Below are 12,575 nucleotides of genomic sequence, written 5' to 3'. Positions count from 1 at the left end.
CTTGTAATCTCAGCTACTCGGGAGGCTGAGGCAGGAGAATTGCTTGAACCTGGGAGGCAGAGATTGCAGTGAGCCAAGACTGCACCACTGCACTCCAGTCTGGGCACAGAGCAAGACTCCATCTCAGAAAAACAAAACAAAAACAAAAAAAACCACAAACATTTGTAATGTATTTTTATAGAGCAAAATGTAAAACCTTTGTACAGCCACATCACATAGCTTTTTCTTCTTGACAAACTCCCCACCCAACCCTCAGAGCTTAAAGAGGTTGAAGGCCCTGTTCAAAGAGAAAACAACTATTTTTTAATGACATTTTCCAAAACTAAGTCAATATCTATACAGCATTTTGATTTAATAAAAACATTATCTCTTGGCACATATCTTAAAGGATCATGATTTTAAAAATATATGCTAGTCAGCAACAGGCCAGGACAAAAACACCACACTCAACTTTGAAAAGCAAACGGTTCCAGGCTAGAGGGCCTTACATTGCTCAGCTTTGGGTACATTTTTCAATTAATTAATTGACATTTATGTTGGCTGTATTTGCTATGGGGGAAAAAAATTAAAGGTGACAATAATTTGAATTCCTCAAGAGAGTTTGGCCCTAGTGTCAGGCTAACAGTTCCTAAAGGTCTTGTTTTTTCTCCCTTGCTTCTCTACACCCTGCTGATTCTGGCAAAAATCAGTCTACAGTGGAGGTTGTTAAGTTAGCAGCAGCTTGAAATCACTGAGGAAGCTATACAAAATCCTGATGCCGGGGCTCGCCCGCAGAGCTTGTGAATGAATGATCTGGGGAGTGGCGTGGGCATCAGGATTTTTAAAAGCTCCCAGAGGACTCTAAGGTGCAGCCAAAGTTGAATACCACTGGCCACAGGGTCTCTGTCAGTTGAAACACAGCTTGTGAAATAAAATGCTCTCTACAAGTGGTAAATAATCAAGGCCCTAAAATCCATTCTCAACATCCTGCATGTACATTTCAAGTGGAGGCATTTCTGAAGGAAATGTTAAGTTCCCTGTGATTGCCAATAGGGTAAAAAGCCATCATTTGCACTGACCAGGTCCCACGGACAGTAAAAGCCACAAAGACATACAGTGTTTGGCATGAGGAAGCTTGTGCACTTGGCAGTTAAGTCTGTGAGGCTGCAGCTGTCACAGTGGGTTTGCAGGGGAGTCCTGCAAACCCACTGTGATCAGGTGGTTATCAGGTGATTGAAATGTGGCATTCCTACGATGTTGTGGCTGAATCCAGATTCTTTCACTGGGAAGCTGTTTTCAACTACTTCACCTGCAGAGGCTCAGGAGAGGGTAGTGGGTGAAGTTTAGCACCACTGGCAGGGCAATGATGGGAGGAAGAAGAATTCTTATCTAATCTGCTTAAAGAAAGGCAGGTGCATTGCTCTGAAGTGCATATAGCCACAAGGTCAAAATACTGACATATGGAAAGCCTGAGGAAATCTATGTTAATGAAGTAGTAACACTGTTTTGGGCTTGGTGTAGTGGAAAAGCCCAGCTGGGCTTTGGAATCAGACAGAGCTGGTGAGGATGCTAACTAGACCCAGTCTACATGTGTAACCTCCTCAGTTTCTTCACAGCTCTGAGCATCAATCGCCTCAAGTGTGAAATGGGGTGAAATGGCACCCACCTCTTTGGATTTTTGTGAGGATTAATAAGATGTGAATAAAGTGCTTGGTCCATGGTAAGTACTCTGTGGGTAGCAGTTAATCACATGCTGATAGGTAATCAATGTGGCAGATACTGTTAGTGCCCACCCAATATCCATGGAAGTATATCCTCTACTCCCCAGCTTCTCTTGCAGTTTGGGCCATGAGACTGGTTCTGGCAATGAGACAGGAGCAGGTCTGATAAAAGCTTCAGGGACTCCCAGCCCATCATCTCCAACACCCTCAGCACAGTTCAAGATGGACCATGAGGCTGGGTGTGGTGGCGCACGCCTATAGTCCCAGCACTTCGGGAGGCTGAGACAGAAGGATCGCTTGAGCTCAGGAGTTCGAGACCAGCCTGGGCAACATAGCAAGAACTTGCCTCTGCAAAAAAAAAAAAAATCCGCTGGGTGTGGTGGTACATGTACCAGCTACTTGGGAGGCTAAAGTGAGAGAATTGCTTGAGCCCAGGAGGTCGAGGCTGCAGTGAGCTGTGGGCACACCACTGCACTCCAGCCTGGACAATAGAACAAGACCCTGTCAAAAAAAAAAAAAAGATGGATCTTGACATGGGCGTTAAATAAACCTTTGCTAAGGTGAGCCACTGAGATTTTGAGATTTATTGGCTACTGAAGCATAGTATATCCCATCTTAACAGAAATACTGTAATAATATTTATAAAGTCTTAAATTATTTATCAATGGTTTATAAGTAACAAAAAGGTAAACATTAGTCAAATGCCTGTCTGATTTTTTCAGATCTCCAGGTTGACCATGCTTCACTAGAGTTGCTGATGCTTGATGGGAGCAGCTTCCAAAAACATTAGCAGGAGGTATTCTAATTTATTTCTTATGAAGCACATTTTGTCAGTACTCTAAACATATTCATCATGGCCCTCTCTAAACCACAAAATCGTTCAGGAATAGCTCTCAGGTGTAGACAGTGCTTATTAGTAGGAATAGGTTGACCCAAAACTCACGACTCGTGCAACCCACTCTAGCTGAGCTCGTAGCTGGCATACGGGCACTGTGCTGCAGGGAGCACACAGTCTGGGCTCTGTCCTCACAGCAGCCTAAGATTGAAGATCAAGTCCTGAAAGGACTGGCAAGACGGGAAGGGTGAGGATGACTGGTGTGTGTGGCCAGGAGAAGCTCGGCACTGACTCCCAGTTGTTGCCACAGATCTTGTTTCCAAGAGCCCTGCTGGAAGTGCTGGAGGCCAACTGCGTGAGTAGTGCAGGGTGGGCCCCTGGTGATTAGTGCTCTGCCTGCACTATGACCCGCCAAAACCACTGATGCAGCTTCCCAGGAGAGGCTGGGTTTCCTGTACCTGGCTCCTAGAGTTTTGAACAGGGAAGTGTGTGGACATGAGATCTAAGGACAAGACCCAATGAGCCTTTGGCTAGGTTTCTGAGGCAGCTGTTGCCAGAGAAGGAAGCAAAGTGATGTTCACCACAGGTTCCTGTTGATAACAATCGTTTCAGTGGCTAGACTAAGAAAATAAACCCTGGCTGCATATGAATGGCTCTGAACCTGGCTGGTGCTTGCTTCCCCAGCCCTTGCAAAACAGTGGCATGTCCCTCCAGCAGAGGAAGCCAGGCTACGGGAGAGACCTGTGCATTTATGTGGGGATGAGGGGATCAAATGATTTGTTAAACAGACACACATTTTAAAATTCCTACACAACTGTGCTAGGTGCTGAGAAGACAGCAATGCAGAAGGGCCTCGTGAACCATGGTAAGGATTCTGGCCCTTGTTGTAAGGCTTAATAGGAGGCCACTGATGACATCAGATTTGCATTTTTTTAAAACATCTTTCTGGCTGCTGAATGAGGAAAATGCAGGGATCCCAGAGATGCTGCAGAGGCTAGTGCTTTAGTCTAGGAGGGGGCTGCTGGCTTGAATCTTAGCAAAGAAGGGGACAGATGTGAGAGTTATTCAGAAGCAAAAGTGACTGGATTTTGCAAATGATTGGGGAATGAGGGAGGTATTGAAGCTACCAACCCTGTCCTTATCAAAGGCATTTCCTCAGAGTAATAAATACTCCAGTGATATTGCCTGGAACTTTTCCAGAACCTCTTGCATGGATTAGTTTTCAGAGTTTGACACATTCAACATTAGACAAAGTCACTAAAAGTGAAGTCTTTATACCTTTCTTAACACCCAAAGAGGCCAGGTCAAGAGTTCAAGACCAGCCTGGCCAACATGGTGAAACCCTGTCTCTATTAAAAATACAAAAATTAGGCGTGGTGGCATGTGCCTGTAATCCCAGCTACTCGGGAGGCTGAGGCAGGAGAATCACTTGAACCCAGGAGGCAGAAGTTGCAGTGAGCCAAGATCATGCCACTGCACTCCAGCCTAGGTGACAGAGCAAGACTCCGTCTTGAAAAAAATATATAATAATTTTAAAAAAAGACCCAAAGAACTACATCTTTCTTTTTGGGAGGGAGGGAGTTGTGTGGCAACAGAAAGCAGCTCTTGGGGAGGTGCCATGGTAGGCATGTGGGAGTGCAAAGGGAACTATCTTGTCTTGGGTCTGACGGGCAGAGTGGGAATTCTCCCAGATGATTTCTTTTTTTTTTTTTTTTTTGGAGACTGAGTTTCGCTCTTGTTGCCCAGGCTGGAGTGCAATGGCACAATTTCGGCTCACCACAACCTCCACCTCCCAGGTTCAAGCAATTCTCTTGCCTCAGCCTGCCGAGTAGCTGGGATTACAGGCATGCACCACCACGCCCGGCTAATTTTTACATTATTAGTAAAGACGGTGTTTCTCCATGTTGGTGAGGCTGGTCTTGAACTCCCGACTTCAGGTGATTTGCCCACCTTGGCCTCCCAAAGTGCTGAGATTACAGGCATGAGTCACTGCGCCCAGCCCCAAATGATTTCTAATGGTAATGTTGGCAATTCCAGCAAAGCCCTGAGCCAGGAATTGGTGGAGAACCACCCTGGTTGTCAACTGTAGGGACCGGGTCTTGAAGAAAGAGTAGAGATATTCATTCATCCAGAGACAGTTTTAAAACATGATCCCATGTTGCTGACTGGCTTTTCATCCTTTAATGCGGTAAAACTTATACTTGTGTATTTAAATGTGTTGCTCACTAGTCATTAAGTTCAGTTTGGATTTGGATTTTTCTGTGGCCTCTAAATAATATAAAGGCTTAAAGATAGTAAGAAATATATTTCACTTATTAGGGTGAGCATTAAAATGCTTCCTATAATGGACCTCTGATTTCATGAACCTTCAGTCCTGGGTACCTCCTATCTTGTTGATTGTTCAATGAAAAAAAAAAAGAGAATCAACTTAGAAGAAAGAAAAGAACAACTAGCAAACCTACCAGTTTCTAGATCCACAAAATGCCTAAGTTAATAACTGTCTAAAACACTTACCTGGGGAACTATCAATCCAGTCCCTGTCTCAGTCAAGTACACCTTAAGCCCCAATGGGCAAATGTCAGTTTTATTTCTTACTAACGGTAATTCCACTATTTCTCTTGAGCCCTGACTCCAGAATTTAATCAGCAGTATAGTCCAAAAGTCCCCTGTATCAAACCAAACTTTTCCCTTGCTTCAGTCCAAGACAATGTCTTCTTATTCTGTCAACCCCAGAGATACAAACAATAGTCATCCCAAGAATCAATAAAATATTTGAAGAGAGTTAAGATACTCCTTAGACATCTCTCAGTATAGTCAACCTTGATCTCTAAGGCCCATTTTTCTATCATGAAATTATAGAAAGGTAAAGCTGAAAGGAATTTTAAATTGCATAGTCCTACCCACAGCGACAGATAAGGAAAGCAGGTTTGAGAGAGGTGGAATGAGTCACACAGGAAACAAGTTGTAGAATGGGCATGATTTAGGTCTCTTGAAGCCTGGTGTCATGTTCCTCCCACCATCCCACACAGCCAACCAATCTGCCTCATTTTTTGTTTCTTCTCTCTGGGCTTCTATAGTCTCTAAGACAGACAGGCCTAATTGGAGTTTTATTCTATAGAAGTATCAGAAGAAAATATATCCATAAAAGCCGAAGGAAAAGACCAACATATATGATTATATATAACTCTAAAACTCAGTTACAACAAACAGAATTCAGGAACTGGTAACAGACTGGAAAAAAATATATATTTGTAATACACATAACAAAGGATTAGCACTCATTCTATTTTTATAAAGGGTTATAAATCAGTAAGATATCAAAATGGATATACAACAGGAATATACCATTCTGAAAAGAAGAAATAAGGATGGCTAAAATACCTTAGGAAAAAAAAAATGCTATGGAACAATCAGAAAATTGTTAAAAAAAAATCACCTTTCATCTAACTGATTAGGGGGAAAAAAAAAAACTTAATAATGTTGGCCAGAAATGGGCACTTTCATACCCTGTTAGAATATAAACTGATTAGGCATTTTATAGGGTAACTTGGCAATACTCGTCAATTTTTTATTCAGAAATGGCACTTCTAGTAATTCTACAGGAGTATGTGCAGAAAAATTATACAAACAGGTTTACTGCAATGTTGCTTGTAATAGCCAAAAACTCCAAACAATTTAAATGTCCATCATGGAGATATGGTTAAGTATATTATGGTATATAGCAAGAATTTGAAGTGTATTAAAAGAATGAGATACATAGTTGTATAGGTACCCACAGTTGTATATGTATACAAGATTAATATACCATAAAGATACCCAGCAAGTTTTTTATACAGAAGTTCCTTCTAGGCAAGGGAATAGGATGGGGGAGAAGAGAACTTCAGCATTTTAATCTATATAATTTTATTTAATATTTGTGGTCACATTTATTAGGTAATTAAAAAATTAACAATTTTTGGTCATATTTATTAGGTAATTATTATTAGGTAATTAATTTTTAAAAAAGAAGAGATAAAATCTTGTTATGCTCAAATATAGCAAAATAGGACATGGGGATGAGCTGGAAGGGGCCAGGTTAGGCTGATGAGCTCCTGCAGGTTTTAAGAATTCAGAACAGACCATATGAAGATGGCTGCTCAACAACTATAGAAGTTTGGATTCCTGGGCACGAAACATTTTAAAATGCATGCCTTGATTTTATGGCACATTAGGAGGTATCTACATGTCACCACCACACTGCTAGCTTATTGTATGTTAAGAAAGAGTAATATTAAAGACCAGACATCTCACTGTTTAAGATGAGAACAGTATACTTCTTTTGAGTTTTAAATATTGTATGTTAAGAAAGAGTAATATTAAAGACCAGACATCTCACTGTTTAAGATGAGAACAGTATACTTCTTTTGAGTTTTAAAATAACATAAAATGAAAAAACGGCTCTCAGGTTAAATTATCAGATCATCTGCAATAACCAGGAATGGAGGAAATTGCTGTTTTCCATTCAGACAGGAAAAAAAAAAAATAGGAGCAACGAGACATGCCCTTGGATCATTTGACAATCAATCACTGCATCCACACGTGTTTGTGCTGTGAGTCCCATATAACAATCCTCCTACCCTCCAGAGCATGGGTGCAGCCTTTCCCACTCTGCTACCCCTGGGCCCCTAAGATCCATCATTCCAGTGACTCATCCAGTCATCCATTTGCTATAGCTTCTCTTTCAAACAGTGATAGGTGCAAAAAAATATGTTGCCCCAGAGCATTTCCACTTTCAATTTTGTCGAAATGTTCTCAATGTGTAACTCAGTTATTTCCAGAAGATACCTTTATCACTTAGACTTACAAAAAAAAAAAAAGTTTCCCAAAGTATTTAACTTGTTCCTAAGATAACCTTTGTCTTATACGTTCCTATCTTCAATGTCTAGCTCAGTCACTGCACATAGCAGATGCTCAATAAAAGTTAATACATCATCCTCTAGAAGAAGGTGTCACATCCCTAACTGAGTCCCACTGAATTACTCTTTCATGGTTTTTCATACAATCAGGCTGTTATTTCACTCCTCTTAAAAAAACAAAACAAACAAAACAAACTGTGCTTTAGTTAATAGTACTGTACCAATTTAGCTGTACTGTTCATTCCCTAGTTTTGATAAATATACCACAACTACGTTAAACATTTGGGGAAGCTGGATGAAGGATATAGAGGAACCCTGTCTTTGCAACTCTTCTGTAAATCTAAAATTACTTCTTGACCCCACTTCCCTTTCCAGCTACCATTCCATCTTTTTTCTTCTCTTTATAGTAAACTTCTTTAAAACTATTATCTATATTCATTATAATTGATTTCCTCTCAATTACTCCTAAACCTATTTCACTGTTTTCACTCCCACCATCCATCTTATCAAGATCACCAATGACTGGACCAGTTGCCAAATCAATAGCCACTCAATGATCACTCATCAGACCTCATCTTTCCTGTCCTATTAGCAGCATGACACAGCTAGCCAATCCATCCTCTATGAAACACTTTCTTCATGAGGCTTCTTAACACCACACTCATCTCCTTTTCCTCCTACCTGTTTGTTAGAGAACTTTTTGCACGTTAAGAGCCCCGAACCTCATCAACCATCATGATTGAGTGTGAACCACTGACACAGCAGGGGCGACCTAAAACAAGCTGAACATCAAAAAATTGACTGTAATGGATGAAAACAAATGTATAAAAAGTCATGAGTTCATAATGATACTTCAAATAATCTCACTGGTCGTCTAAAGGTTGCTAAGGCACCAACTCATAGTATGCTAACTGATAAAAGGAAAGAAATCAAGCATCAATACTGCCTTTTCTTTACAGACTCATTTTAGGGGAATCAAAGCTGATTTAGGGGAATCAAAGCTGATGAGGGAAAGTTCTATATGGAACAATCACAGACAATATATACAGGAAGAATAACAGAAATGGATAATTAATCCTTAATGAAAAAATAGCTATCAGCAATGATCAATGGCTGCTAAAACAATTAGGTGAAAGTTTGATGAAGACCATTATATTGGATGAACCAGGCTGACAAATGCTGAAACCACTGATCCATCTTAACAGCATTAAAAGTGGGACAGACATTATATGCCTCATGTGATGCCACAGGAAGCACACCACTTTATAATACAGGCTTGCAAAAAAAATCTTGAATCTGAATATAAACAAGTTCTAAATCTAATTACCAGTTTACATGAAATACAGAGGAGAGAGGATCAAGCAACACCCTGAGGATACAATAGGCCAGGTTCAAAATGTGGGAAAGCCTACAGAACAAATAAGTCAGTTTCTTTAACAAATGAATCACGGGGGAAAAAAAGTGTCCATGTATATGTGTAGGGGGTGTAAGGAGTGTGCCATTAATTAAAATAAACTTAAAAGACATTAACCTAATGCAATATTCGGACTTTTGAGGCCATGAGGAAACAACACAGAAGGGTCTTAGAGGATATTAAGGAATCATTGTCACTTGTGTTAGGTATGATGATGACATTGTGGTTGTGCTGAGGTGATGTATCTGTTAGAAATATATATTGAAGAATTTAGAAGTGACACGATACAATTGCTAGGCTTTGCGTGAAAACACACCAGCAAGAAGAACACCCCCACAAAGAAGCTGAGGGCTGACAAAAACAGAATGCTGCTAGCCATGGAAGCCGGGTGATGGATGCATGAGAAGTCATTTTACTACCTCTACTTTGTCGTATGTTTGAAAAAATATAAATAAAATCTGAGAAAGATACAAATATCAGACCAACCTAGTCTCTTGAGTAGGCTGTGAAAGGGTCTTATGTCAAAAGAAGAAACATTTTTTCAAACTCATAGAGCCAGAGGATCCTTAAGAAGTCACTTTAATCCAGCTTATCAACTCTGAGCATATAACAAATATTTATGAAATACCTATTTTGTGCCTGGCACAGCAATAAACAAGACAGACGCACACCCACATGAAGGTTTCAAGTTAGACCACATCTAAGGCATCCAGCCTCTTGAAATCCTTTCTGAATAGGACAAGGAATAGCAAATTAATAACGACAACACACTCATGCAGTGTTCTGCCAAGCACTTTACAGGTATGATCACCTTCAATCCCCGTAACAGCCCTATCATGTAGGTAGGTAGGCAGCAGTATCATCTCCCTTTTACATGTAGTTGTATGTAATTTTAAATGAGGCATAGAGCAGTTAAGTGACTTGCTCAAGGTCATCTACCTAGTAAGTAGTATAGGTGAGATTTGAACCCAGGCAATCTGGCTCAAGGGCTTTCGAGCCTATACTCTGAGCCACCGCACTATGAATTCCAAGCCACTCTGGCTGGAGTTAGCTCAATTTAAGTACCAAAAAGATCTGGACAGGCCTGGCAGGCAAGAGCAAGAGGACATTCTCGGCTAGACCAGAAAATGTTCTTCAGCACTTAGCCCCAGAATAATGGCACTGAAAGGATGAACACTGCAGGCAAAGGTGATGACCTGGCCCATCTCAGCAATTCTGCCAATACTGAGTCAGCAACAGGGTGGCAGGCATAGCTGGGCAGGACAGATGACCCTTGCTCTCTGACAGTAGCAGGCACACAGCCAGCCATGGTGCTGGCTAAACCGAGACAGTGGGCGACACCTCCCTATCTTCCCATCCCATGCTGCACTGGAGATGCTCACTTTGCACCTCCACTCCTAATGCAGAGAGGCCTGGGTTAGGTACTTTCCGTATACCTTTAGGTGTCCTGCCCCGCAGACTGCCTTCACCAGTTGGTAGAAGTGCCCCTTGATAATCCCACATCCTTGCATCTCATCATGCTCCTATGCCCTCAGCCTGGGCACTTTGGGGTCAACTGGTAAGTCAGGGCTCCTTGAAGTCAGGGCTCCTTGTAGTGATCCAGAGCTTCACATATTCCCTTCACCTCTGAGGTACTGATGACCATTTCCTTGAATGGATTATGATATTCCCATCAGGTCAATAGCTCCTCCCAGGTCAATAGCTCCTCCCTTCCTCCCCAAATTCAAATCTGGGATGGGATCAAAATAGTTGACAAATGATCTCTGCTTAAAACTTGACAAAACTCAAAACTGGGCAGAAGCTAGAGTCACCTTCAGGTCCCATGAATCATATCTGTTCAAGCCCACAAGTCCCTGGGAGGCCTGCAACAACAAAGATAAGAAAGGGTAACCTGTCTTCTCTCATCCGCTCCAGAACAGAATCTCAACTGGAGCTCCTAGGTCTCCAGCACTTATCTGTCCTTCTTCCCAGGCTCCCTTCACCCTCCTGTGATCTCTATGCAGGCAACCTTGGGCCCAGGACTACTTGTTATAAAAGGAATGGCCTGGCCTCAGTCAGGACTTCTTTTGGATTTTTAAAAATCTAAACAAAGAACTACAATCTGCTTTCTAGCAGTTTCATCAGAGCAGCTTTGGGATGAGGCTCCACCATTCTTTCTATCCACTCTAGGGGACTGCCTCCCAATCTCAGACTTAGCAAGGAGTTAAAACATTAGTTGCTTTCTTTCAGTCATTCAACAACTATATGTTAAGGAGCTGCTGGTGCCAAGAACAATTCTGGCAAATGAGTGAAATAAAAAGTAGAAAAGCAGGATTTAAAACAGCTCTCTACCTCCTAATCAATGCTAAGCACATTTCCATAGCAAGCCAGCCCAGGCACTGAAGGCAGATTCAACATGGAACACATCACCAGTGCCTTTGTCCCAAGCAAGAAGCTGCCTCCTACAGCGTTAAGGCAGACAGCCAAGACACAGAAAGGGTTTCATTTGAGAAGAAACTAACAATTAGTCAGGATACACACTTAGGATATTCATTAACAAGAAAGCAAATATGCTGGATATTTAACTCCCTAAAGCACTTTTCCTAACAATTTTCCATGTCCAAACTTAACTTTGATGGACCAAATAAGACTGTAGGCCATGGTACAGTAAACAAAGGCATTAAATAAAAAGAATTTTCAAAGTAAAATTATTAAGATTGTATTTAAATTATAATTTCATTAAACATAAGATATATAGATGGCTGTCAAATAATTTAAAGCTAGCCCACATTTTATACTCAAAAATCACATTTTCCTATGATTAGACATAAGTATATATCTTTTTTTTTGCCTAAAGACAGAAGAAAAATCTATATTGACCAATCATGGTACATCATGAGACAATTAAATCGTTGTTAATAACAGAAAATCAGTATAGTAAAAAATAGTTTGATCACTGAGGTCTTTGCAAAAAGTTTATCATTTAAGTCTGCCAGCTGGCTTTTATTATCCAGCTGGTCACTAAGTTTATAGTCTTAAAAAATAAGACAACTCAAGTAGAGATAAAAAAAATTAATCATGCCACAAAGGACAGGAGCTCTCCTGAGTAGATCTCACCTCTTTATTTTTTCTGCCTTTGTCTGCCTCCTACCACCACTTCTCAAAGCAAATCTGTTCTTTGGGTACATGGTTATTTTCCAGTTGCTTGGAGAAAAAGTCTGTCATTGGAGGTGGGCCACAAATATAGAACAAAGTCTCTTTTGAAATATGATCTCTTATCTCCTTCTCCGTTATTCTTCCTTCTACCAAAAACCAGAATAAACACCAAATTAAGCCAGACATGGTTGTATCAGCAAATGAGGAAGGACTAACCACAATTCAGATACAGTGTTTATTTGCAAGTTCAGTGAGTCTAGTCTTCTTAAGCCATTCACAGTATGGCTCCTATTGGCATCTGGGCCCAGACCCAAGCAGAGTGCATCTCCAGGCTTCCTAAACCTAAGCAAGCAAAGTGGGAAGCTCATCGTAATGCACTCTGCAGAAAGGGCCAGCTAGCTTACTGGTCTTTGATGGAGATACAAATTGCCTTCAGCAAAGGAAGTAACTGTTTTATAAAAATCCTTTCAGAGGAAATTATGAGTTGTTTAAATGACCATTAATGGCAAATGGAATCAATTCAGCCAAATCTGGAATATAAATTATTTGTATGTACACTACAGTGATGATGCAAAGGCCTCTTAAAAAGTGTGAAA

At 40.9% G+C, this 12,575-nt stretch overlaps 1 protein-coding gene across 6 annotated transcripts in view; it reads right to left on the bottom strand.

Moving 5' to 3' along the window:
• Positions 1–12,575, bottom strand: part of OXNAD1 (oxidoreductase NAD binding domain containing 1) — an 87,251-nt gene that overhangs the window by 37,346 nt on the left and 37,330 nt on the right. For 4 of the 6 annotated variants that reach the window (XM_055381126.2, XM_004033697.4, XM_055381131.2 and 1 more), the window contains one exon: positions 9,408–12,125. In XM_055381126.2, coding sequence (XP_055237101.1) covers positions 11,971–12,125 — 155 coding nt within the window. In that variant the 3' untranslated portion in view covers positions 9,408–11,970. Of the gene's footprint in view, positions 1–9,407; positions 12,126–12,575 lie in introns of those variants that run through there. The other 2 variants (XM_055381127.2, XM_055381128.2) reach the window with 1 other exon arrangement.

This window comes from Gorilla gorilla, chromosome 2 (genome assembly GCF_029281585.2).
Source record: "Gorilla gorilla gorilla isolate KB3781 chromosome 2, NHGRI_mGorGor1-v2.1_pri, whole genome shotgun sequence".
In the NCBI taxonomy this organism is placed as follows: Eukaryota; Metazoa; Chordata; class Mammalia; order Primates; family Hominidae; genus Gorilla; species Gorilla gorilla.
This window is presented reverse-complemented; position numbering and strand designations above follow the sequence as displayed.